General features: G+C 53.9%; 7 protein-coding genes and 1 non-coding gene across 8 annotated transcripts; 6 read left to right on the forward strand and 2 right to left on the reverse strand.

Annotated features, from left to right (window-relative positions):
- Positions 1 to 124: 124 nt before the first annotated feature.
- On the reverse strand, positions 125 to 1,488 carry BDY24DRAFT_390439 (uncharacterized protein). The gene is made up of 2 exons (XM_076640659.1): positions 1,220 to 1,488; positions 125 to 1,099 (listed from the first exon to the last, which is right to left on the reverse strand). The coding sequence occupies exons 1-2, from the start codon at positions 1,432 to 1,434 to the stop codon at positions 313 to 315; spliced, it is 1,002 nt and encodes a 333-aa protein (XP_076496213.1). The 5' UTR covers positions 1,435 to 1,488; the 3' UTR covers positions 125 to 312.
- A 2,317-nt stretch (positions 1,489 to 3,805) lies between these two features.
- VPS17 (retromer subunit VPS17) lies at positions 3,806 to 6,803 on the forward strand (the record flags this gene model as incomplete). Its single annotated transcript, XM_076643463.1, has 10 exons — positions 3,806 to 4,030; positions 4,209 to 4,370; positions 4,470 to 4,572; positions 4,657 to 4,710; positions 4,780 to 4,889; positions 4,950 to 5,133; positions 5,204 to 5,340; positions 5,410 to 5,478; positions 5,546 to 5,695; positions 5,766 to 6,803. The coding sequence occupies 10 exons, from the start codon at positions 3,806 to 3,808 to the stop codon at positions 6,801 to 6,803; spliced, it is 2,232 nt and encodes a 743-aa protein (XP_076496214.1).
- A 742-nt stretch (positions 6,804 to 7,545) lies between these two features.
- On the forward strand, positions 7,546 to 11,180 carry BDY24DRAFT_72013 (uncharacterized protein). Its single transcript, XM_076645082.1, has 19 exons — positions 7,546 to 7,817; positions 7,906 to 7,960; positions 8,048 to 8,126; positions 8,262 to 8,320; positions 8,449 to 8,524; positions 8,621 to 8,699; positions 8,779 to 8,958; positions 9,048 to 9,208; positions 9,290 to 9,411; positions 9,485 to 9,514; positions 9,592 to 9,704; positions 9,794 to 9,875; positions 9,951 to 9,976; positions 10,048 to 10,197; positions 10,273 to 10,341; positions 10,406 to 10,530; positions 10,603 to 10,676; positions 10,760 to 10,879; positions 10,965 to 11,180. The coding sequence occupies exons 1-19, from the start codon at positions 7,693 to 7,695 to the stop codon at positions 11,085 to 11,087; spliced, it is 1,848 nt and encodes a 615-aa protein (XP_076496215.1). The 5' UTR covers positions 7,546 to 7,692; the 3' UTR covers positions 11,088 to 11,180.
- Positions 11,181 to 11,578: 398 nt separating this feature from the next.
- Positions 11,579 to 14,164, forward strand: BDY24DRAFT_390459 (Alpha/Beta hydrolase protein). Its single transcript, XM_076640660.1, has 12 exons — positions 11,579 to 11,828; positions 11,956 to 12,243; positions 12,311 to 12,402; positions 12,485 to 12,623; positions 12,690 to 12,743; positions 12,827 to 12,883; positions 12,960 to 13,186; positions 13,273 to 13,402; positions 13,482 to 13,588; positions 13,678 to 13,685; positions 13,784 to 13,875; positions 13,979 to 14,164. The coding sequence occupies exons 1-12, from the start codon at positions 11,629 to 11,631 to the stop codon at positions 14,046 to 14,048; spliced, it is 1,464 nt and encodes a 487-aa protein (XP_076496216.1). The 5' UTR covers positions 11,579 to 11,628; the 3' UTR covers positions 14,049 to 14,164.
- Positions 14,165 to 14,504: 340 nt separating this feature from the next.
- Positions 14,505 to 15,947, reverse strand: BDY24DRAFT_390465 (uncharacterized protein). The gene is made up of 5 exons (XM_076640661.1): positions 15,674 to 15,947; positions 15,289 to 15,589; positions 14,868 to 15,215; positions 14,729 to 14,788; positions 14,505 to 14,643 (listed from the first exon to the last, which is right to left on the reverse strand). The coding sequence occupies exons 1-5, from the start codon at positions 15,905 to 15,907 to the stop codon at positions 14,567 to 14,569; spliced, it is 1,020 nt and encodes a 339-aa protein (XP_076496217.1). The 5' UTR covers positions 15,908 to 15,947; the 3' UTR covers positions 14,505 to 14,566.
- Positions 15,948 to 15,992: 45 nt separating this feature from the next.
- VPS24 (ESCRT-III subunit protein VPS24) lies at positions 15,993 to 18,005 on the forward strand. Its single transcript, XM_076640662.1, has 7 exons — positions 15,993 to 16,075; positions 16,150 to 16,247; positions 16,366 to 16,474; positions 16,592 to 16,769; positions 17,078 to 17,199; positions 17,419 to 17,580; positions 17,703 to 18,005. Coding segments are annotated over exons 2-7 (663 nt in total). The 5' UTR covers positions 15,993 to 16,075; positions 16,150 to 16,245; the 3' UTR covers positions 17,793 to 18,005.
- Positions 18,006 to 18,215: 210 nt separating this feature from the next.
- Positions 18,216 to 20,857, forward strand: BDY24DRAFT_390471 (annexin). The gene is made up of 9 exons (XM_076640663.1): positions 18,216 to 18,447; positions 18,724 to 19,125; positions 19,199 to 19,481; positions 19,545 to 19,682; positions 19,785 to 19,797; positions 19,894 to 19,992; positions 20,085 to 20,304; positions 20,411 to 20,553; positions 20,675 to 20,857. Exons 1-9 carry the CDS (start codon positions 18,336 to 18,338, stop codon positions 20,702 to 20,704), a joined length of 1,440 nt encoding a protein of 479 aa, XP_076496219.1. The 5' UTR covers positions 18,216 to 18,335; the 3' UTR covers positions 20,705 to 20,857.
- A 217-nt stretch (positions 20,858 to 21,074) lies between these two features.
- On the forward strand, positions 21,075 to 21,154 carry BDY24DRAFT_t55. The gene has a single exon. It is a non-coding gene; the product is annotated as a tRNA-Met (tRNA).
- The last annotated feature ends 392 nt before the right edge of the window (positions 21,155 to 21,546 follow it).

Consider the following 21,546-nt stretch of genomic DNA (forward strand, 5'->3'; position numbering starts at 1 on the left):
CAAAGGGAAAGACAGAAAGGTAGAGATCGAAGCAGCATCTCGAAAGAGATCTCTGCAGCCTATCGCTCAGTCCTCGATCACATAAGCTAGCAAGAAAGAGTCGCGTCGAGAAAAAGAGAGTCGAGAATCAACGTTCGACGCGTCGAGCTCGCCTTCTTTCTCTCTCTTTCTCTCTCTTTCTCTCTCTCTCTCTCTCTCTCCCTCAAACTCCCCAACCCGAAAACGAGAACGAAAACGAAAGCCAGACGAAAGCAAACGGTTGTACAGATTCGTTAATCGTCACGTCTCAAGTCGTAAAACCCTCCTCTCCCATCATCTCGCCCTCTTCGTCCCTCCTCCCGTCCCTCCAGCTCCCCCACCCGCAGCACTCCCACTCTTCCCTCCGTTCGCCCCCATCCCCAAATTCGCACCCCCTCCCCTCCCGGTCACAGGCCAACCTCCCTTTGGATTCCTCCTATCCCGATCCCTCTCGTCCCTCATCCTCTCGAGCAACGCGACCATGTCCGGACCGTCTTTGACTCCTTCGCCTCCTCCCACTCCAGCACCAGCACCCGATCCGGAACCAGATAGACTATTCTGGGAAGAAGAAGAAGTGGTGGTCTTCGATTCCATGGATTCCCACAAGGGCCAGAGGGAGATGATCTCCTGCGCGATGGATCCGACGAGGGCAAAGTTGAGGTTGAGATGGGAGAGGTAGGTCAGAGGGTCGGACGGGACGGGAGGATCGGTTGATGGTGGTGGTGGTGGAGGAGGTGGAGCGGACGAGGGTGGGGGTGGTGGTTGGAGGGAGAGGGACAGAGAAGGGTTGGGAGGTAAAGGGTGATTGAGAGGGTTCGGTGGGAGGGGGTGATGCGTTGGAACCGGGACTGCGGAGCGGGCGATAACAGGGCGAGAAGAGTTGGTGAAGGATGAAGAGGAAGAGGAAGAAGGTTGGTGATGGTTGGAGGAGGAGGAAGAGGCGAAAGGAGCAGGAACGACGGGTTTCGTTGGATGGAGGGTTTGGAAGTGCGCTAGAGCGAGGTAGAGGCAGGCTGTGGCGATGAGGTAAGGAGGGTAGAGAAGGCAGAGATCGGTTCGGTAGGTGTCGTTGATGATGAGCCTGTGAAAAAGGGAGGGAGAGGGAGGAGGGACGCGTCGAAACGATCAGCTTCGAGCTTCCAAAAAACGACCCCGACTTCTGCAAGAAACAGAAGAAGAAAGAGATGTTCAAACCACTCACCAAGCGTTATCAAAAATATCCTTATCAAACACCAACGCTCCCTTCCCCGTCCCTCTCCCCAACCTCGCGTCCTCCTCCTTCTCTCCCAGCTCTGGGCTCTCCGACTCGAACTCGCCCGTGTCCGCTGGGTCCTTCCCGCACAGACTCGCCAGAGACCGATAAGGATGGAACACGGTGAGATGGAAATCCAGATCTTCAAGAAGGTAGAACTCCATCTCGGCGAGTTTGGTCGCTTCCGAAGGGAAATGCTTGAGGGGGATTTTGAGCTCTGCAGAACCGAACGACGAACGAAACGAAACGGTCAGCGTTCGCTCCTTCCTTCAAAAAAGGGAGTTCGGTGCGTACCAGTGAACACCGCTCTAGCCTCCATCACAACGCTCTTGATATGCACGGGGGTCTCCTCGAGCTTCGCAGCGACGTAGCAGCAGGTGGCGAGGACGAGGTAAGGGTCCGTTTCGCAGTAGGCGTTCTTGAGGTAGAACCGACGAAAGTAGACGATCGAGGTGGCCACGGGTCGTTGACGGAGCATCAGGCGTTTGCCTAGACGTTGGAGAACTGGACCAACCAAACGGAAAAGACGAAGGAGGGAGAGAGAGGGAGGGAGAAGGGAAGGAGGAAGCGGAGGTCAGCTCGACCTTCAACGAAACGAACGAACGAACGGTCTCAAAGGACTCACGATTCGTGAAATAAATCCCTATGCAAGCGAGTTGGCGTTTACTAGCGTACTTGGAGTCGACCGAACGAGCTTTGTCGAGCGTGGTGCGGTCGATGAGCCAGTGGTTGCTGAACAAGTGAAAACGAGGAGATCCGAAGGGAAGGAGGTCAGCTCGTCCTTGTTCCTTTTCCTCGTTCCTCGTCCTTTTTGAAGGGAAGAAGGGAAGGTTTGGTAGGGGCTCACCAGTGAGAAGACTCCCAGAAGTTGGCGGCCATGGTCGAATGGAGGGTGGGAGGGAAGGGGAGGGGAAGGGGCAGGGAGGTGAGGTTCGTTTCGTTTCGTCGTCGAGGAGGTGTCGGAACCGTCCTTCCTTGCCGACAGAGCTGGAGGATTTTCTTGAGCTCTCAAGCCCGGAAAGTGGCCAGATAAGAATGTCACAGTGAGGTAGATTAAATAAATGAACGAGGCGAGGCGAGAAGGAGAGTTACGAGAAAGGAAGATGAGTCGATCGCGTCGGACGACGAAGGAAAGAACAGGTGAACGCTCGCCCTACAAAAGCTTGGTTGAAGGCACAGGTACAGCAAAGCAAGTAGAGACCGAGCATCTCCCAAAAAGGTTCAGTCAGCTCGTCCGAGGAAAACACGAACGAAGAGATAGAAAGGGTGGGGAAACGGCCGGGACGAACCTCGAACCTCCCACCGTGCTCGCTCCCAACCACCTCCTCCACCTTCTTCAATTCCCGCTCCTGGTTGTGCACGAGCATCGAGTCCGAAGAGAAGAGGACGTCCATTTGTTCGAGGATCCGACCGGCGGTCTGGAGAAAGTCGAGTCAGCGGGGAGAAGGGCGACGCGTTCTTTGAAAAGGAGGATAAGGCACTTAGATACCTCGGGGTAAAGGAAGCAGACGAAGGGAAGACAGAAGAAGTTGAACGAGGCCGAAGAGGATGAAGGCCCAGTAGGCTGCAACCCAACGGAACGAGAAGTCAGCGAGGCGAGAAGGGAAGAGGGAGGGAACGAGGAGACTGCCTGATGGCGTTGAAGAGGAAAGGACGTGATCTCCGTGACGATTCCAACGGACCATCCGAGGACGGAGACAGCTCCTCCCTTAGGTCGGAAGAAGAGAGGGAAGATCTCGGTGGGGTAGAGCCTGAGGTTCGAAGGGTGAAGGTCAGCGACGCGTCGAATGAGAGGATGAATGATCGAAGACTCACCAAGGAACGGTCAACCAAGTAGCTCCGAAGGTGGAAGTGTAGATAAATACGAAGGTGGTAACAACAGCTCTGCAAAAAAAGATGATACAACGAAGGTAAGCAGATGCGACGAGGAAGAGAAGATCGGAGGGAAGAAAAACGAACCGGTATCGAGCCTGCTCAGCACCAGTGGTAGAGTAAACGTATCGAGCAGGGAAGGGACGACGTCTTTCTTCCTGGAGAGGGTGACGATCTCATAGAGAAGAGGAGCAGCGAACGCGGGGAAGGAGCGGTCGACGAGACACCACTTTGCGAGCAAAGAGTCGTCCGATTGACGGATGATCTCGTGGATGACTTCGATGGGGAAAGTAGAGAGGAGAGAAGAGCTGGGCATGGTGGAAGAGGGAAGAAAGAATGGTTCGAAAAGAAGGAGATGGTGGAAGTTAAGGGGAAGGAAGGAAGAGGTTGAGCTCGCTTCGATTTGGGTGGAGTGCTGATGAGCGACCCTCCCGACGACGCAGAGAGATTTGAGATTTTCGTCCTTTGGGAGTCTGGAACAGCATGCTAGGCTTGAGTTCAGCTTACGAAAATATTCTCTTCAGAAAGTCAGTCACCCTTCCCGCTCTCACCAAGCGAACCACCTTGTGCGTTGGACCTCTCTCGCTCTTCCTTCCCTCTCAACGTCGACCTCCAATCCAGCTCTCCCCTTTCCTTCTTCTTCGGCAAGCAACCAGAGGAACCATGTCGTTCGACCCTCTATCCCCTTCTGCTGCTCCCTCTTGGCCTTCCTCTCCTCATCAACCCTCAGATCTCCCTCCTCACCTGTCGCCTTCCTCGCCAGCGATGTCGCCGTCCAACTCGAGATCCTTCTCGTCTACCATGGCTCAACAACAAGCCCAAGGCCCTCCGCCTCCTCAGATGGGAGCTTTGGGGAGTGCTGGAGAGCAGTACGCTAAGGAGAGACAGGTGAGTTCAAGCGAACAACAACGAGCGAGGGAGGGAAGGGAGGGGGACGACTCGAGGAAGGAGATGGACGTCCTCCCTTTGAGCTTGCCTCGACTCGAAATCCTGCCTTCTCTAGAATCTAGGAGGATTCTTGAGCTCGCCCTAATTACCCTTCTTATCGCCTCTCTTCGTGCTCCAGGTCTACGGCGCTCCTTCGCCTTCGATGATGTCCCCAACGTCCCTCTCGTCCCCGAATCAACAAGGAGGGGGTCCTCCACCAAAGCTCGAGCCTTATCTTCGAGTCAAGATCTCGAACATGGAGAGGAATCGGAAGGATCTCCTCATTCGATTCGATGCTACCGTGAGCCCTTCTTCGTATGTGCTGAAGGCTTAGGGCGAAGGAGGGAAGGAGGGGGGTGGACCGAGCTCATTCCCTTCCTCTCTTGCTTTTCCCTTCCAGACCAACCTCCCGAACTTTAGAACTCAGCTCTACAAAAACATCCAGAGGAGCTACGTCGAGTTCAGGTTGTTCGCAGATCAGCTTTCTGTAGGGAACCCTCAGAGTGAGTGCAGTTCGCTGAGGTTCATTCGGAGCTGCACGGAGCCCAAGAGCTCACTCGATTCCTCTTCCTTCCCTCTTCGAACAGCCATCGTCTCGGCTCTCCCGCTTCCTCAGAGCTCAGCTATCACGGACGAGGAAGGTGAGTGGTGCTCTTCTTCACTTCTAGACTGCGTTGACTCTCGCTGATCTTGCTCCTTGGACTCGACAGACGATCGACTCGTCCGAATCGCCATTCAACGATGGTTCTCACGCATCGCTGCCGATCCTGTTCTCCTGCAAGACGAGGAGCTTCGTTCGTTCGTCGAGTCAGACTTCGGAGTGAGCACTCATCTACTCTTTATCGTACGATACCTCGAACTGACCTTTGCTTCCTTCCAGTACAACCCAATCCCTCGACCGAAGCGGAAAGCACCTTCGTCCTTCCCTCTCCAGCTCCCTCTCCGCAAAGGACCTCACGACGACGACGAGGAACTCGCTTCGGCCAAGTTCGAGGTAGCCAAGCTCGATGGACAGTTCGCTGAGGCTGCAAAGTCGGTGGATAAGCTGTCGAAGGCGAGGAAGAGTGAGTTCACCTCGAGCTCAACACGTCGATTCCTTCATCGAGCTGACGATCTCGCCTCTGTTCTCTGCAGGTCTCGCTGCTTCGGAGGTCGACTTTGGAAGCAAGCTCGTCACTTCCGCTACTACGGAACAGGTTCCACCTCTCGGGGCTGCGATGCGGAAGCTCGGACGAGCTCTCGACGCGATTGCTGGGATGCAGCACGCTCAGGTGAGCCGCTTTCCTTTTCTTTCTCCGAGGTCGAACACGTTCTGATCATCTTGTCTCTTTCTCCTTCAGTCTGTGAGCGAGAGCGTAGTCATTGGGGATACCCTCGGATACCAGAGCCTGAACGCTCGAGCAGCGAAGGTACGTCGCTTTCCCTCTTCTCTCTCCTCTACTTCGAAGCTCATCGTTCCTTGATCGCCTCTTCCAGGAAACCCTTCTTCAACGAACCGTCGTCCTCGAGGAGTACCAGTCCGCTGCCAAAGTCACCATCACCAAGCGTCGGATCGCCGAGAGGCTGAAGGGATCTTCGAGCATCGCTTCGAACAAGGTCGACGACGCGATTGACGAAATGGAGGAGGTGAGTTCCATCCTCTGACGACCTCTTCGGTCTCATCAATACTGACTCTGTTATCTGTTGCATCTATCAGGCTAAGGAGATCGAATCCGTCCTCTTCCATCGTCTCGACTCCATCTCCCAAAACCTCCACCGATCCCTCCACACCCACTCTCGTCAAGCTCACGAGGACATCGCCATCGCTCTCCTCGAACACGCTCGGATGAACATCATGTACGAACGAAGCGTCCTCAAGGAACTCGAGGTCCTCCGAACGGATATGAAGAACATCACCGCCGTGGGAGGAGCCGCTGGCATTCGACGAGCCAACATCCCTCCCGCTCTCGAGAGGAAGGAGTCGATATCGAAACAGGCGATGCCTCCTACGAGAGCTTGGGTAGAACAACCGAGACCTCAAGCACCTCCGAGCGTGCCGTCGTCGTCGTCGTCGGCTCGAATCCAACCTCAGCAGCAGCAGCAACCTCCTCCTTCTCAACAGCAGCAGCGATACCCCCAGCAGCAGCAGTACAACCAACCTCCCATCCCTCCATCTCCCTCCACTTCCACCGAATGGGTCCCTCGGAACCCATCCATGCTCAACCGACCCAATCCTACCTCCTTCAACTCCTCCTCTTCCAGCTCAACTCCTCCAACGCGTCGGCAACCCTCGGACCTCACGCAATCCCTCTACCAACCATCTCCTTCCTCTCAGTCCTCTTTCCGACCTTCGCCCAATGCCTCTTCCTCCTCCTCTTCGACACCCTCCTTCGTTCCTCCATCCCGTCAACAGCAACAGCAGCAACAATCGTACCAGCCTCACATTCAACCTCGACCACAACAGCAGCCTCCGTCCTCCTCCTCTTCTGCATCGTTCGATCCTCTGGGTGGAGGAGGAGGAGGCCCAGGACCATCGTTCGCTTCATCGTCCTCCTCATCGTCGTTGGCTCAGAGAGGGAACGAACCGTTGATGAACGGAGGTGGAGGAGGAGCAGGGTTCAACAGTCGAGGAACGGGAGGAGGGTTGACCCAAAGCTTCTACTCCCCTGCTCCTCCTCCTCCTCAACCAGTTCAACCGGTGAGGAAGAGATTGGATCCTAGGGAAGCAGCTAGTAAACTCGCCAAGGGGTTCTGAGGGAACGGATGGGCTATCGACCGGCGACGAGGATGGTTCGAGAGTGGGGTGGGACGAGGGCGAGAGGAAGGGGAGGGAGGACGAGGAGATGACGGGAAGGGAAGGGAACTTGTCTTGGGGGTCTGCTCGAAGGGGAGGTCCCCTCAGTTCCATTCGAGAAGAAGGAGGGGAGGAAGAGAGGTGGGACGTGAGCGAGTCGAGATTGATGAACATGACGATCCTTCTTTCCCGCGGAGAGATCCCAGTAAGGAAGCAAGAACCGACAGCCGGAAGCCAAGATGCGAGAGGTATGTAATCCCAGATCTGTCATCTTTTTCCGAAGAGGGAACTGACTTCCCCTTTTTTTTTCCCTTATATTCTCAGACACTGCGCGATCGCGGAAGGAACTGGGTGACGGCAGGGGCGTTCCGAGGGAGAATTAATAAGGAGGGAGGGCCAAAGGGACGCGGCAAGTCTATTTTTTTTCCATTCGCTTCCCTTATCTCTGACGATCTTTTTCTCTGACTTCCTCCTCTCTACACATCTCGAATCGCCTTCCGACCCATCCCAACATCAAGCTTCAAGATCTGCTTTTCCTCCCAATCTCAGAGCCATCAACGAGCCTCACACGACTCCAAATGAACGCGGAACGCGAGCCGAACTCTCCCTGCTCTCCTCCCCTCCCTCCCCCATGGTTCCCTCGTTCCCACCGCTGGAATGCACTTTAGCTCTGGAGATCCCTCTCTATGACGACTCTTTTCTGTCGGTCCCCTGCTGAGCTCCAACCTTTTTCTACCTTTCTCCAAAGACTCCCTCTTTCTCCTCCAAACCTCCATCCCAGCCCCCCTGCTTCTCCCTCCCTCCCTCCTTCAACCCAACCTACCTTCACGAAGATCACACGAACGACAAGATGGACTCTGAAACCAACACGATCATCAACCAATCAATCATCCCTAGCAGCAAGAAGCTCGCTGAAGATCGGGATCCCTTGAAAGGAGGAGAGTTCGTCGACGAGAAAGGTCGACGAGTTTATCGGTTCGTTTCCTCGTCTTTTCCTTGTTTCCCCTTCTCGTTCCTCCATTCTGACCTCCCGTTCTCCTTCTCTCGACTTGATCTTCTACAGAACCACCACAACTTGCATCCCTGAGCCTGCTTGGGCTCACTGGATCCCTGGAGGCGTGAGTTTTTCTCGCTGTTGCCTTTCCACCGGTCTCGCTCCTCGAGTTTCGACTCACCCTCTCTCGCTCTCGTCCGTTCTGCTACAGTACAACGCTAAGTGGCAAGTTCCTCTCAAGGGAAAGGCCATGATGTGGGGAGTGCAGGCCATCGGAGGTCTTGCTATTCGTGAGTACAAAAATTCTCTCTCTCGCTCTTGATTCCTCGCCTCCCCCTCCCGACTCTCCCCGTTCTTTCGACCCAAACTCCAAGAGAAAAGATCACTGATGATTGCAGTTTCTTTCCCTTCTGTTTCAAATCCAGTCTTCTACGGATACGATCAGGGAGTAATGTCAGGTGTCAACAACAACGAATCTTATAGGGTGTGTTTATCACTCTTCGAGCGAGGAGACGATGAAGTTCCCTCTCCTCTTCGTCCTCCTCGAGCGAAAAGCGAACGGTCGAGCTCACCATCCTTCTTGGCTTTGCTTCTTTGGTTCCGATCTCACAGCAACTCATGGCTGTCAACTCTCTCGCTGAGACTGGAACGGAGAGTCAGAGGGATTCTGCTGCTATCGGAGGAATTGGTGAGTCCCCCGACGCGACTTCGACGACTCAGCCCCCTCGTCTTCGAACGAACGAAGGAACAACGAAGCTGACTCTTCTATTTCTACTTATTTTAGTCGCCATCTACTACGCCGGAACCCTCATCGGAGGATTGGGAGGAGGATGGCTTGGAGACACAATTGGACGAGTCAAGACGTGAGAGTTCATTCCCTTTCCTCTTCTCGAACGACCCGAAGCTCACTCGAACCTCCTTCTGCGACTCTGTCTTTTTCAGTATCGAGATTGCCTGTATCATGGCCATGATCGGAGCTGCCCTTCAGACCTCTGCCATGAACATCACTTGGATGATGTTCGGACGAATCATCACTGGTTTCGGAACCGGTGCGCTCAATGCTATCGTCCCCGTCCTGAGTTCAGAGCTTGCCACCCACGACGCTCGTGGTGCTATCCTTGGGTAAGCTCAAGCTCAGCTCTTGTCACTTCTCTCTAGAGCGCGTTGCCTTTTGCTGACCCGTCTTCGTCCCTCCCTCTTTCCCCTCGCAGATTCGAGTTCTTCCTCAACATCGCTGGACTCGCTACTGCTTACTGGCTTCAATTCGGTCTCAAGTACACCACCAACCGATCTGACTCCTTCGACTGGAGGTTCCCTCTCGCTTTCCAAATCGTCTTCCTCCTCATCATCTTGTTCACGATCTCTCTCTTCCGTGAGTCTCTCTCCACTCCTTCCAACCCGATCTCGACCATGATACTGACTTACCTTCACTCTCATTATGTCTCTTCTCCAGCTGAATCTCCTCGATGGCTCGCTAAGGTCGGACGAGAGGACGAGGCTCGACATGTTCTTGCTGTCTGCCGAACGAGCGACGGGAACGAGGACGACGAGAGGGTTTCCGCTGAGTTGTACGACGTGAGTGCATTCTCCCTCCTCGACGTACGCGCTATTCCGCTTTATTGACCTGAATCTCGTTTCGCCTTCACAGATTCTAGAGGTTGTTGAGATCGAGCGACAAGTGAGTTTTCGACACAAAAAGGACGTGTCGGCGCAAGAGCCTCTCTGACCTCGGCTTTCCTCCTCTTCTTCTCCCAGAACAACCACTTGAACAACTACGCTGCCATGCTTTGGGGATCTGCCGATGCGTACCATCTCAAGAGACGAACTTGGCTCGTCATCTGGCTCCAGGTTATGCAGGAGCTTGTTGGGTTCGTCCTCGTTCTCTCTTCGCTCTCTTTCTTCGCTTTTGTTCTCGATTTCGAGCTGACCTCTGCTTTCTTCCTTTGATCCTCTGTAGAATTGCCGTCATTACCGTTTTCGCTTCCACCGTCTTCAGGCAGGCTGGTTACTCGGTGTACAAGGCTGATCTCCTCTCCGGTGTGAGTCTCGCGTCGTCCCAATCCGTTTCGCTTCGTTCGAAGACCTTTCTGACCTCCTCCCTCCCCACTTTCTAGATCAACGATATTTGTTACATGTTCTCGTGAGTACATGTCGCCCTCCTTGTCACTTTGACGGCCGATAGCTGACCCTCTCGCCGCCCTGTTCCTCCAGCGTCCTCGTCGCCGTCTTCACCCTCGATCGAGTCGGACGAAGGATCACCCTCTACTGGGGAGCCATCACCATGGGAATCGCCCTCATCATCGCCGGAGTTGCTGCTCGATACGTTTACTCCACCACTGGTGCCGAGCAGGCTCGATACGGGTACGTTTTTCTTCCCTCCGATCTTCTCTTCCTCGTCGCATCTGCTTACCTTCGTTGTATCATCTTTTTTTGCAGAGCTGTTGTTACCACCTTCGTATTTATCTACACTTCCACCTTCGGAGCTACTTGGTTGACCGTTCCTTGGTGAGTCTTCGATCATTCATCCTCTCATTCGACGCGTCGCTGACCTTCACCCTTCGAACCTCAGGCTCTACCCCACCGAGATCTTCCCTCTCTTCGTCCGAGCCAAGGGAGGAGCCGTCTCTGTTCTTGGATGGTCCGTCGGAAACGGAATCGTCACGGAGATCACTCCTTTCCTCTTCAACGCTATCAGTCAGTTCACCTTGCTCTCGCCTCGTCTCTTCGTTTGTTCCCCGACCTGACCTCTATCTCTCTTCCTCACAGCCTACTGGACCTTCATCCTTTTCGGACTTCTCAACTTCTTCTGTCTTCCCTTCGTCTACTTCCTCTACCCTGAGGTAAGTCCTCTCTTCTTTCGGTTCGACGCGTCTGCTCTTTCGCCGATACTAACTCTTCATGCTCCCTTCATTTTACCTCTCAGACCGCCGGCCGAACCCTCGAGGAGATGGATATCCTCTTCTCGTCCGACTCGATGTTCGTCCACAAGCAGGAGAGGGATCTTGCTTTGATCCGGGAGACCGAGCCTGAGATGGCTCGAGCTGTGAGTTCCTTCTTCCAGCCCTCCTGCTCTCGCTTACCATCACCAAACTGACCAGCTTCCCCTCTCTTTCTTCTCCATCCTCCAGATGCAGGCCGGAGACAGGCAGACCATCCAGAGGAAGCAGACTGGAAAGCCCAACTTCGCCGAGGGAGAGACGACTTTTGTCGAAAACGCTCGACGAGCTCCCTCCCCCGATTCTGAGGTCTAAATAACAACTTATCGCTTTATACCTTGTTACCCTTTTGGTCCTTCAGCTGTTCTGCCTTCTCATCTAGATATTCTCACCTCGTCGAACCGAGACGTTCGTTCGTGATGCCTCACGCTGTATCGCTCCTTTTTCTGGCTTTCGTTTTGCTTTCAACACTACACTGCTCAATTATGTCATCACTATCAATTAATATCCTCTCGAACTTGTGTCGGGGGCGGCTCGAACGGAGGAGGAAGAGAGGAGGAAACGCGTCGAGGTAGAGCGGCTTGTTCCTCGGCTGTTTTCACGAGATGTTCGTGGCTTGCGCGTCACATAGACCCTGCTGGTGGGATCCTTTCTCTCCCGACATAAGTTCAGCAGACTTTTCCTTCATCAAACGAGACGCGCGTTCCGCCTGCGTCGAAGCCGCGTTCGGAGGGAAGGAAGGACGAGCCCGGACAAGTCTGAAGTCGAGCTGACTCTCTTTTTGGTCGTCTCCCCCCCTCCCTTTCCTTCCCCCCAACCACCAGCATCGAAAACATCCCAACCCCCACCCTCACTCATGTCTAGTCCACTCCCTTCAGCAGCTTTGCTCGATCTTCCTGACGAGCGACATCCTCTCACGCCCAACGTCGATTCCCCTCCACCTTCCCTTCTTCCTCCCTCCAAAGCCGTCCCGACCACCTTTGGCTCTTCGATATCAGCGTGGTGGAAGCATAACTCGGAGAAGGAGATGGCTCATGCTGAAGAGAGACTGCTGAGGTGAGCAGAACGGACAATTTTTCGACTCTTTCTTGAAGACGGCCATCCGCGTCATCAGTCGAGCTCACACCTCCTTCCTTCCCTCTCCTCCTCCTCCTCCCTCTCCCCCTCCCCCTCTCTTCTACAGACGTCTCCCCTCCTTCATCCCATCCGATCTAACTCCCGATCCAACTCCTACTCCCTCGAATCCTCACCCTCTCGTAGCTCGAGTTCTCTCAACGTCAATCGATCCTCACCTCGAACCTTCTTCAGCTTCCTCCTCCCTCGCTCCGTCGCCCGCATCCTCCTCCCTCAAAGTTCACCACCACGGCTTACTCAAGCACAAGCAAGCGAGTCCTAGACATCTTCATGGAGTAGGCTTCTACACTGCTGGAGCTGGCGGGACGAAGGCTTCTGGAGGGAAGAGTGTCAACGTGTAAGTTGGACGTCGAGCTCGTTCCTCTTTCCGTCTCTTTCTCTCGAGCTGACTTTCGCCCTCACAGACTTCTGCATGGATACGGAGCTGCTCTGGGCTTCTTCTTCATGAATCTTCAGACGTTCGGAGAGGCTTCTTCGCTCGGAGGTCGACGAGCTTGTACGTTCAGCCCTCCCTGATCCTCGTCTCTGCTTCCTCTTGTCTTTCCAAGCTGACCCCTCCGTACCATTCCTTCTGATAGTCGCCCTCGATTGGCTCGGAATGGGTCTCTCTTCTCGTCCGTCACCCAAAGCGTTCGACCCTCCTTCGGGCGTCAAGAACGAATCCGTCGAGGATCGAGTCTCGAGAGCTGAGAACTTCTTTATCGATTCGCTGGAAGAGTGAGTCTCTGTTCTCACGACGCGGACGAAGAGCTGTGAGACTGATTCGTCTTCTCGTTCTTTCAGGTGGAGAAAAGCAGGAGGATACGACACCATGACCTTGCTCGGCCACTCTCTCGGGTTGGTTCCCTCGTCCTCTTTCCTCGTTCCTTCGTTACTGTAACTGATCACTCACTCGCGTCCTCGCTTTCAAAACCAAGCAGAGGCTACCTCTCAGTAGCTTACGCTCTTAAGTACCCCGAACGAGTGGACAAACTCATGTGAGCGACTTCTCTTTGATCTCTCCCTCTCTTTCTTCCTCCCTCTCGCTGATCTCCCTTCCTCGCTTCGTTTTAGCCTCATCTCCCCAGCTGGAGTGCCTCTCAACCCCGAACCAGCGCCCGTATCAGCTGCTCAGCAGGAACTCAAACCACGTACGGAAATCGCCTCGTCTTCAGCAGCAGACTCGACGCCGAGCAAAGAGGTTCAGAAGGAAGGTCCCAAACCTGGAAGCCGTCCGAGACTGAGACAGTTTGCGGCTTGGGCTTGGGAGCAAGGATGGTCGCCCTTTGGAATCCTGAGAGGTGAGCACCGATCGAGTAGGAGACCGAGAGGAGAGGAACGTCGAGCTGACTGACTTTTCGACGCGTTTTTTTCGTTCGTTTTCCAGGTCTCGGTCCCTTCGCTCCTCGAGTCGTCGGTCTCTACTCTACTCGAAGATTCGAAGGTCTCACCGAAGAGGAAGTCCGGGACGTTCACTCGTATATTTACTCCACTTCCATGGCGAAGGGATCCGGAGAGTGAGTTCTCTCTTTCTTTCTCCCTCCCCTTTTCTTCTCGTTCGCCTCGGCTGATCTCTTTTCTTTCGGCGCCGCTCAGGTACTGCATCTCCTCCATCCTCGCACCAGGTGCCGTTGCTCGACTTCCCATGGCAGCTCGAATGGACAACGTCAAGGTTCCGACCAGATTCATCTACGGGGACAAAGGTGAGTTCGACGCGTCTCTCTTCTTCCTTCTCGCCCTTGGCTCTTTCAGAAACTGACTTACTCACCTTCTTCTTCGTTTAATAACTCAGATTGGATGGTGAGTCCGACGCCTTTCTCCCTCTGTCTGTCTCTCTCACTTTATTCGAACCTGACGCGTCCGTTCCCCTTCCTTTGCTCACTCTTCGTACTTCTCAGGACCCAAAAGGAGGAATGGAAGCCTGTCGACGAATGAAACTCAACGGGAACAAGGACGTCAAGACGATCGTGGTTCCCAAAGCTGGGCATCAGTGAGTCTTCGTCTCGACTCTCGTTCTTCCCCTTCCCTCTTTCATCCCTTCCCTTCGATTCCTTCTCGCCGAAGCTGACTCCTTCCTTTTCACCTTTGCTCAGCATCTACCTCGATAACCCAACGAGGATGAACGAGCTGCTCATGGAGGAGTTGAAGGAGGTCCGAGCCTGAGTTTGCCTCACTCTATGAAGGCGCGTCGTTCGTTTTAGATTAGGTAGTGTAGACGAGGGAGGTGGACCCGGTATTTGATACATATGTTGTAGTTTCTATCGCACGTTCTTTCCTGCTTGCGACCTGAGAGGAGACGTTCAAAACAAAAAGTCAGGCAAGCACGAATCCTCCGAAACTCGAGCAAATCGTCTTGCATCTCGACCTCCAAGCCGTCGTCGGCGCCTGTCCCTCTCCTCTCTCTTCACGACGGGCTCCTCCTTGACGAACACGATCAATCAACAACTAGAGAGTTATTTATCGAGTCTTTTAGAGCGAACAGTGAACAAGTGACAAGGGCGCAGAGGGAAGCGTTTCTCGACGCGTCGAACCAGTCGAAACGAGAGGACCAGGCTCGTCCATCGGAGAACATGGGGACTCCGAAAGCTTTCGCCTCAAGTAGAAAGGCAGAAAATAGAGGCATCGATACATCACATTTCGTAAGACAGAAGTGAAAGAAAAGTAGAACGAAGCGGACGCGTCTACGCATCCTCGACACGAAGGTCGCCGACATCCTCACTGACGCCCAAGGTCTGGTTCTGGTCTTCGATCTTCGGTGCTACGGGAAATAAAGAGACAGAAGGCATACTGGTGAGCAATTTGGTTGCGAGAGAGTGAAGGAGGAAGAAGGAATCAGAACGCACCGAACCCAGCGATCAGAGCTTCAACGTCTTGCAGAGTCGATAAGCTCAGGGTCGAGAGCTCTAAAAACAATGAACGGAAGTGAGAGGAGAGTTCAGTGACCTTGAAAGTTTGCGGAGCCACCCAAAGAATCGAACTCGCCTTCGAGCCTGTCCATCATCATCTTCACCCTCTTCTTCAAAGCCTTGAACGTGTTCCACTGTCCTCCGTGATCCTTGAGGATCGAAGCCGAGCTCATCGAAGATATAACCCTTCTGATCGACGTCATAAAGGCTTCTTGAGATGCGAGGGGCTTCAACACGGTTGAGAGATCCAACATCGACGTTTCGCAGGTGCGAGCGATGGCGTCGAGCTTGATCTGATCCGAGGCGAGCTTTGAGAGCTTCATGTAGGTCCTATGAAGAGCTTCCGAGTTGTCGGACTCTGGGTCGAGAGGGTGGAGATATTTGACCTCTTCGAGGTAGCACGAGAGAACGTCGCCGGAGAAGTCTGCAGTGAGGAGGGAGAACGCGAGGTCAGTCGAGCTCACAAAAGCCATCAAGAAAGTCGAAGGCAGACTCACAGACATCCTTCCTCGAACTTCGTCTACGTAGCTCCTCGTATCTGACGGGAAGAAGGTAGAGAACCAGCGTTGGGATCCAGAACTCCATCATCTCTTCCGGGTCCGAGTACCAGTTCCAGGCCGAGCCGCTCACAGCCAGTACGACGTTGTTCGAGAGGAGAGGTTCGGAGGGGTAGGTATTTTTAAGAAAGGAGAGGTACTCCTCGTGGAAGGGGAGAGCGTGAATCTCGAGTCGTTGGAGGGAGGAGAGGAAAGGGAAGGGGAGGGAGGAGGAGCGTTTTCGAGCTCGAGCGTTCCTTTGCTGGATTCAGATCACCCCCACACAGAAAATCGTTAGTTTCGAGCTCTACAAAGCTCAAGGAAGGTTTAGAAGGTCACTACTCACCAGTCTCTTGAGCATACGGATCACATGCTGAGACGTAGAGAGGGTGATGGTTTCGTGAAGGAGAGGACCAGCGAAGGCGAGCAGGGCTTTGGAGACGAGGGACCAGTTGGCGAGCGACGAGACGTCCGATTGTCGAATGATGTCGTGGATGAGCTCGATGGGAAAGGTAGCGAGACGAGAAGGGGGCGGCACCACTGGAGACCAAGGGGAAGGGGTAAGAAACATGAAGGACATGTCGAGGATGGAAGTTGGAGGGAAGGAAGGAAGGAGGGACGAAAGTGAGCTTCCCGAGGGAGAAAGGGCCTTGGTTACCCCTTCCCTTCACGACGGTCTGTCGATTTTTCACAGCTGAGATCTCGAGATCCAGAAGGTTTCATCGATTTCTACAGTAGGTGGAAAACCGTGAGCATATCTTATCGTTTTCACTCAGAAACGTGCCCGTTTTCGAGCTGATCGCCTCGGCTCTCCTCCTCTAGCTCGACCTCTCTCGACTCCATCCATCCCCAAAACAGAGACTACCTTCTACCCTTCACTCCACACTCCTACTTCCCTTCCACTCCTCTCCTCTCACAATGTGAGTCATTCCTCCATTTTCTTCCAGCTCAGGGCTCCTCTCGCTTATCTCAAAAGCGTATCAAGCTGACCTCGCTCCCTCCCCTGCCCTCCCCTACTCTCCTCCTCCCTTCTCGCAGGAAATCTGTTCGAGACTTCCTATATGGCAAACCTCCTGCTGAGCAACTTCAAGAATGGCAGAGAAAAGTCAAGAAGGAACAACGTACACTCGACAAGGAGATCAGAGAGGTCAGTCTCAGCTCTCTGATTCTCGTCACCTTCCCCTCCTTCTTCTCGCTTCGCTTCTTCTACGTCTCCCTACCTCTCACCGAGCTGACCTCGCTGCCCTGCTTCTCCCTTCTTCAGCTCGAATCCGCTCGGTCCAAAGCTCGTTCCCAACTGAAGGCTCTCGCTCAGAAGAACGACGTCAAGAGTGCGAGGATGCTGGCGAAGGAGGTCGTCAGGAGTAACAAGCAGGTCGACAGGCTGCACGTCAGTAAAGCCAGGTTGAGCAGCGTGGGGATGCAGTTGACGCATCAGTCGGGTGAGTTTAGTTTTATCTTGTGTTTGAGGAGGAGCAGAGAGGAGAGCAGAGGAGCTGGATGGAAGGACGGAGCGAGGGAAGTGAGCTCGACTCGGTGGAGGAACGAAAGAAGGGACGAGGAACTGGCAGAGTCGTCAAGAGCCTTCTCGATAGCTTCAGAGGGATGCTAAGCTTACACGACATAGATACCTCGACTGGGAGATTGAGACTTTCTACTGACTCGTCTTCCCTCCGTCGTCGAATGGAGCGTTCAAGCGAGCTCAACGACTCAAGCTGACTTCCTTCCTTCCCCTCCTCTTCCTCTCCAGCCATGCTCAAAGTCACTGGATCCCTCCAGAAATCAACAGAGATCATGAAACTCTCGAATCAGCTCATCAAACTCCCAGAACTCTCGGCTGCGATGCGACAGATGTCGATGGAGATGACCAAAGTGAGCATCGACCGTTCCCTCCCTCTTCTCCATCACTCCTTTCTTCGCTTGCGTCCTCCTCGCTGGAGATAGTCCTTCTGCTCTGGACCCACCCCTCAGGTTCTTCTTCCCTGGGGAGTTTTCGAGTCTGATTCAAAGCTAGGCTCTACAAGATCGACCGAACGAAACGACAAGCTGACCCTCACGCGTCGCTCCTCCTCTTCCTTTCTTTCCTCCCAGGCTGGAATCATGGAAGAAATGCTCGACGATACCCTCGAATCTCTAGACGAGGACGAGGACCTCGAGGAGGAAGCTGATGCCGAGGTCGACAAGGTTCTCTACGAGTTGACGGATGGGAAGTTGGGAGTGTTGGATTCTGGGTCGGCCGTTCCTGGTCTGCCGGTGGGTCTCACACGATCTCTCTCCCTCCACTTTTCAACGTTCAGAAGGGCATTCGGTTCTTCTGATGGAGGGGCTGGTGAGCTGATCGTCTCGTTGATTTTTCTGGTTGCGTTCATTTGCAGACGAAGGAGCCCGCCGCGTCAAACGAGGAGGACGAGGAGAAGGAGATGCAGAGGATGCAGAGGGAGTTGCAGGATTTGTTGAGCAATTGAGCTCTTGCTTCGACTACCTACCTGGCTTCTTGGTTGTGTCTCTCTTTCGTATAGTCGGTTGGCTTTTCTTGGATCTCTCTCTCTCTCTCTCTCTCTTCGACTCGACCCGTCTCGTCTTACGCGTTTCTCTTTTGACGACCCATCTCCTTTTTACGATCCTGTACTTGTTTCGTTGCTCGTTCGCACAGTTTATAGACCATGCTACCTCTCACAGAGCAAACGTTTGCCATCTTCGAAAGCGTTAGAGAAAGAGCGAGGTTTCGAGTCTCGAGATGAAGAATCGGACTCTGTCGAACTCGAGGCCGCGAGCTCCAATCCTCCTTCCTCCTTTTCCCTTTGAAGAATCTTCTTTCAGGAGCACGAACAGCTTTCTTGGAGACTCGCCAACCCGAGAAAACCTCTCCAAGAAATTTGCGGCTTGGTCCTCGACGTCATCTCGCCGGTTCCGGATCCAGAAGCTGTGTGCCGAAACCCACCTCTCTCCCTCTCCCTCTCCGACTCCCTTCTCCCTCCCAACTCTCACCATCGAAACCGACCCAACAAATGTGGAACTCTCAAACCAACTCGTACAACCAGCCTCAGCAGCCTCAGTACCCTCCTTATCAGGGTGCTCCTCCTCAGCCGTACGGGCAGCCTCAGCAGCAGAACTACGGAGGTGAGTCTCGAATCGATGACCTGACGAGTGAAGGATGGAGCTTGAAGAAGGAGAGGGGCGAGAGGACTGTGAGCGGGTGCTGGAGATGGTAGAGAGGCTTTGGTTTGTGGGGTGGAACTGGATGGATGGTTGGGAGGGAAAGGACGGACGGATGGAAGGAGCCGACGTCGAGCTCGCTTCACCCCCTTCCCTCCCTTCCCGTCCTTCGCATTCACATCTCGGAACTTCTTTCCTAGAACATCCAAACTGATCCTCATCCTTCTCTTTCCCCACCAGCTCCTCAACAACCACCCTACGGCGCTCCTCCGCCTCCCCAGCAGCAATCCTGGAACGCTCAAGCTCCTCCTCCCGTCCCTCAGCACCCAAGCACCTACAACTCCTACGCCCCTCCTCCCCCTCCTCCTCAGCAGAACTCCTACAACTCTTACCAACCTCCGCCACCTCCTCAGAACTCCTACGGCGCTCCTCCTTTCAACCAGCAGCAGCAGCAGCAGTATCCTCCTCCCCCTCAGCAGCAGCAGGGAGCCTACGGAGCACCTCCTCAGCAACAGTACGGCGCCGCTCCTCCTTTTCAGCAGCAGGGCTACAACGCTGGAGGAGGAGCGATCTGGATCTTGGGCGTAGAGGATGCTCCGTTGGATGGGATGAACACGGGGATGCCGATGGGAGCTCCTAATGGTGAGTTTCTTGAGCTCCAAGAGAGAGAAGGAGAGGGAGAGCTCACGCGTCCGTTCTCTTCCATCTTTCACAGGATATCTCCCCGACATGGATACAAGCAGACTCAGAGGAGCTACGAAAGGCTTCGGTACCGACGAGGCTACCATCATCTCCGTCCTCGCTCCTCTGAGTCCTCTTCAGATGCACTCGCTTCGACGAGCGTACGAGGCGAACGTCGGACGGAGTTTGATGAAGACGCTCGAGAAGGAGACTCGAGGTTGGTTCGAGTGGGCTTTGAGGGGATTAGTGCTTGGTCCGCTAGGGTTTGATGTGTGGCTTTTGAATCACTCGATGAAGGGGATTGGGAGTAATGAAGAGTGAGTCTTCAACGAGAAGGAGGAAAGGGAGCGAGGCTCGAAACTAACTGTTTATCTTTATAGCCTCATGACGGAGCTTCTCATCGGACGAACCAACTCTGAGATCAACTGGTTGAAGGCTGGTTACCGAGCTGTTTACAACAAGGATCTCGTTTCGGCTGTGAAGGGAGAGTTGAGTGCGAAGACGGAACGGATGTTCTTGTGAGTCGTTGTCTCCCCCTTTTCTTGTTCATCTCGTTCATCTACTCGAGTGATCAAGTACTGATTGATGCCCCTCTTCTCATTGTCCTTCAAACCTCTCAGGATGGCCCTGACGGTGAGTCAACAGTCGAATCTCGACGCGTCTCGATTTCGCTTCCTCTCAATTCGAAACCCATGCTGATCCTCCTTTTCCTTTCCTTTCGAACCGCAGGGAAACCGAGACGAGACTACCTACGTCAACCCTCAAGCCGTCTCGGCCGACGTCCAGACTCTCTACCGATGCGGACCTGGAAAGATGGGAACCGACGAGGTTCGTTCTATCTTCTTTCTTCCTCACGAGACGCTTCTCTCTTTCCCGTTCTTACTCAACTGACGTCGTTCTCTTTTATCTCACTTTCCCAGATCGCCATCTTCTCCATCCTCCTACTTCGATCTCCAGCCCATCTCAACGCCATCTCGACGCTCTACCTCCAACAACACCACCACCCCCTCACTCGTCTTGTCACCGGCGAGTTCTCAGGTCACGTCAAGTCGGCACTTCTCTACGTCGCCGAAGCTGCTGAGAAGGGTCCCGAGGCTAGGGATGCTCATCTGCTCGAGGCTGCCATGAAGGGGATGGGAAGTGAGTCGCTCTCTCTCTCGCTCGGGCAACAGCCCTGTCTTCAACTCGACGAGATCGATTCACTGACCTTTGCTCCCTTTACGTCTTCTCAATCCTCGTGCAATAGCCAAGGACGAACGACTGATCTGGAGGATCGTGCGAGCGCACTGGGATCGACCGAGATTCGAGGCGATCAAGCGAGCTTACATGGGCTTGTACGGTCAGACGCTGCAGGCTAGGGTGCGCGGAGACACTAGTGGCGATTACCAGGTGAGTTTTATCTTTCTCTTGGTAAAAAGAGAAGAAGAAGGGAAGCTGAAGGAAAGGAGCAGACGCGTCGAGAGCGGACAACCGAGCTGACTTCCTCCCTTTGTGTTTGCTCTCTTTTCAGAAACTTCTCGTCGCTGTTGTTGGACCGTAGATCTAAGCTCCGACTTTAGATCTGGACGTGGGTTTTCTATCTATCTTAGCGTTTTGTCTAATCTATTCGTCTCTCTTTTGCTCTGCCTTCGTTCCTTCTTGATTGCTTCCAATCTTTTATCGATCTCGATACACAACTCTTTGCCTCTTGCCGTTCCCTCCCTCGTTTCGAGAGAACTCCCCCTAAGAGAGTGAGACAGGAGGATGAAGGAGGGAGAGGAAGGGGGCACGAAATGAAGAAACCGATGCGCGGCGCCGTCCCCGCGCGCCGATCCAGTATCAAACCAGCGGATCGGCGTTCAATGGAACTAGATGGCTCAACGGCTTGGTGCTTCAACACCTCGTCGTGAAGGTCTCTGGTTCAATCCCCTTCCTCTGTAGTATAGTTGGTTAGTACATAAGTCTCATATCACGATATCTTACGACCCGAGTTCGAATCTCGTCGGAGGAATTTTTTGCTTCCTTGAGCTTTCGTTTTTGTTGGAGCATTCGATTGAACGACGAGACCGCATCCTTTCCTTTTCTTCGCTACGGTCCGCCTGGGTCTGTCTGATCTCCGCGACGATCCCCTGACACCTGAGTTCTTGTATTCTTCCTTCTGAAAGGGAGTGAACTCGATGGAGTGGAGTGGAGAGCGAAGTGCCTGTTCGCTCAATCGAATGTCGACACGTCGAGACTGCGTTGAGCCTTTCTCTTTCACTTTCCCGAAGGCTTCGCGCGAGTCAGCTCTCTCAATCAGAAGCAGTAGCATACACATCAGATCCAAGTCTAGCTCTTCAAACAGAACCTCCTTCGTCGTCCCTTTCGTCGACGCTCCGAGCCAGCTGCTGAAGCGAAAAACGA

The sequence above is a fragment of the Mrakia frigida genome, assembly GCF_051309035.1.
Source record: "Mrakia frigida strain ATCC 22029 unplaced genomic scaffold BDY24scaffold_17, whole genome shotgun sequence".
Classification (NCBI taxonomy): domain Eukaryota; kingdom Fungi; phylum Basidiomycota; class Tremellomycetes; order Cystofilobasidiales; family Mrakiaceae; genus Mrakia; species Mrakia frigida.

What these genes read in the sequence shown, in the direction of transcription:
- BDY24DRAFT_390439 (XM_076640659.1), bottom strand. Translation starts at nt 1,434, where the DNA reads ATGGAGTTCTACCTTCTTGAAGATCTGGATTTCCATCTCACCGTGTTC. An exon ending in GATATTTTTGATAACGCTTG is followed by an intron (nt 1,100 to 1,219) that starts GTGAGTGGTTTG and finishes CCTTTTTCACAG; the next exon opens with GCTCATCATCAACGACACCT.
- BDY24DRAFT_390459 (XM_076640660.1), top strand. Translation starts at nt 11,629, where the DNA reads ATGTCTAGTCCACTCCCTTCAGCAGCTTTGCTCGATCTTCCTGACGAG. An exon ending in GGAGGGAAGAGTGTCAACGT is followed by an intron (nt 12,244 to 12,310) that starts GTAAGTTGGACG and finishes TCGCCCTCACAG; the next exon opens with ACTTCTGCATGGATACGGAG. An exon ending in GAACGAGTGGACAAACTCAT is followed by an intron (nt 12,884 to 12,959) that starts GTGAGCGACTTC and finishes GCTTCGTTTTAG; the next exon opens with CCTCATCTCCCCAGCTGGAG.
- BDY24DRAFT_72013 (XM_076645082.1), top strand. Translation starts at nt 7,693, where the DNA reads ATGGACTCTGAAACCAACACGATCATCAACCAATCAATCATCCCTAGC. An exon ending in CATCGGAGGTCTTGCTATTC is followed by an intron (nt 8,127 to 8,261) that starts GTGAGTACAAAA and finishes TTTCAAATCCAG; the next exon opens with TCTTCTACGGATACGATCAG. An exon ending in GCTCGTGGTGCTATCCTTGG is followed by an intron (nt 8,959 to 9,047) that starts GTAAGCTCAAGC and finishes TTCCCCTCGCAG; the next exon opens with ATTCGAGTTCTTCCTCAACA.
- BDY24DRAFT_390471 (XM_076640663.1), top strand. Translation starts at nt 18,336, where the DNA reads ATGTGGAACTCTCAAACCAACTCGTACAACCAGCCTCAGCAGCCTCAG. An exon ending in TCAGCAGCAGAACTACGGAG is followed by an intron (nt 18,448 to 18,723) that starts GTGAGTCTCGAA and finishes TTTCCCCACCAG; the next exon opens with CTCCTCAACAACCACCCTAC. An exon ending in GAAAGATGGGAACCGACGAG is followed by an intron (nt 19,993 to 20,084) that starts GTTCGTTCTATC and finishes TCACTTTCCCAG; the next exon opens with ATCGCCATCTTCTCCATCCT.
- VPS24 (XM_076640662.1), top strand. An exon ending in TCGACAAGGAGATCAGAGAG is followed by an intron (nt 16,475 to 16,591) that starts GTCAGTCTCAGC and finishes TCCCTTCTTCAG; the next exon opens with CTCGAATCCGCTCGGTCCAA. An exon ending in TGTCGATGGAGATGACCAAA is followed by an intron (nt 17,200 to 17,418) that starts GTGAGCATCGAC and finishes CTTTCCTCCCAG; the next exon opens with GCTGGAATCATGGAAGAAAT.
- BDY24DRAFT_390465 (XM_076640661.1), bottom strand. Translation starts at nt 15,907, where the DNA reads ATGTCCTTCATGTTTCTTACCCCTTCCCCTTGGTCTCCAGTGGTGCCG. An exon ending in AAGTTCGAGGAAGGATGTCT is followed by an intron (nt 15,216 to 15,288) that starts GTGAGTCTGCCT and finishes TCCTCACTGCAG; the next exon opens with ACTTCTCCGGCGACGTTCTC. An exon ending in AGCTCTGATCGCTGGGTTCG is followed by an intron (nt 14,644 to 14,728) that starts GTGCGTTCTGAT and finishes TATTTCCCGTAG; the next exon opens with CACCGAAGATCGAAGACCAG.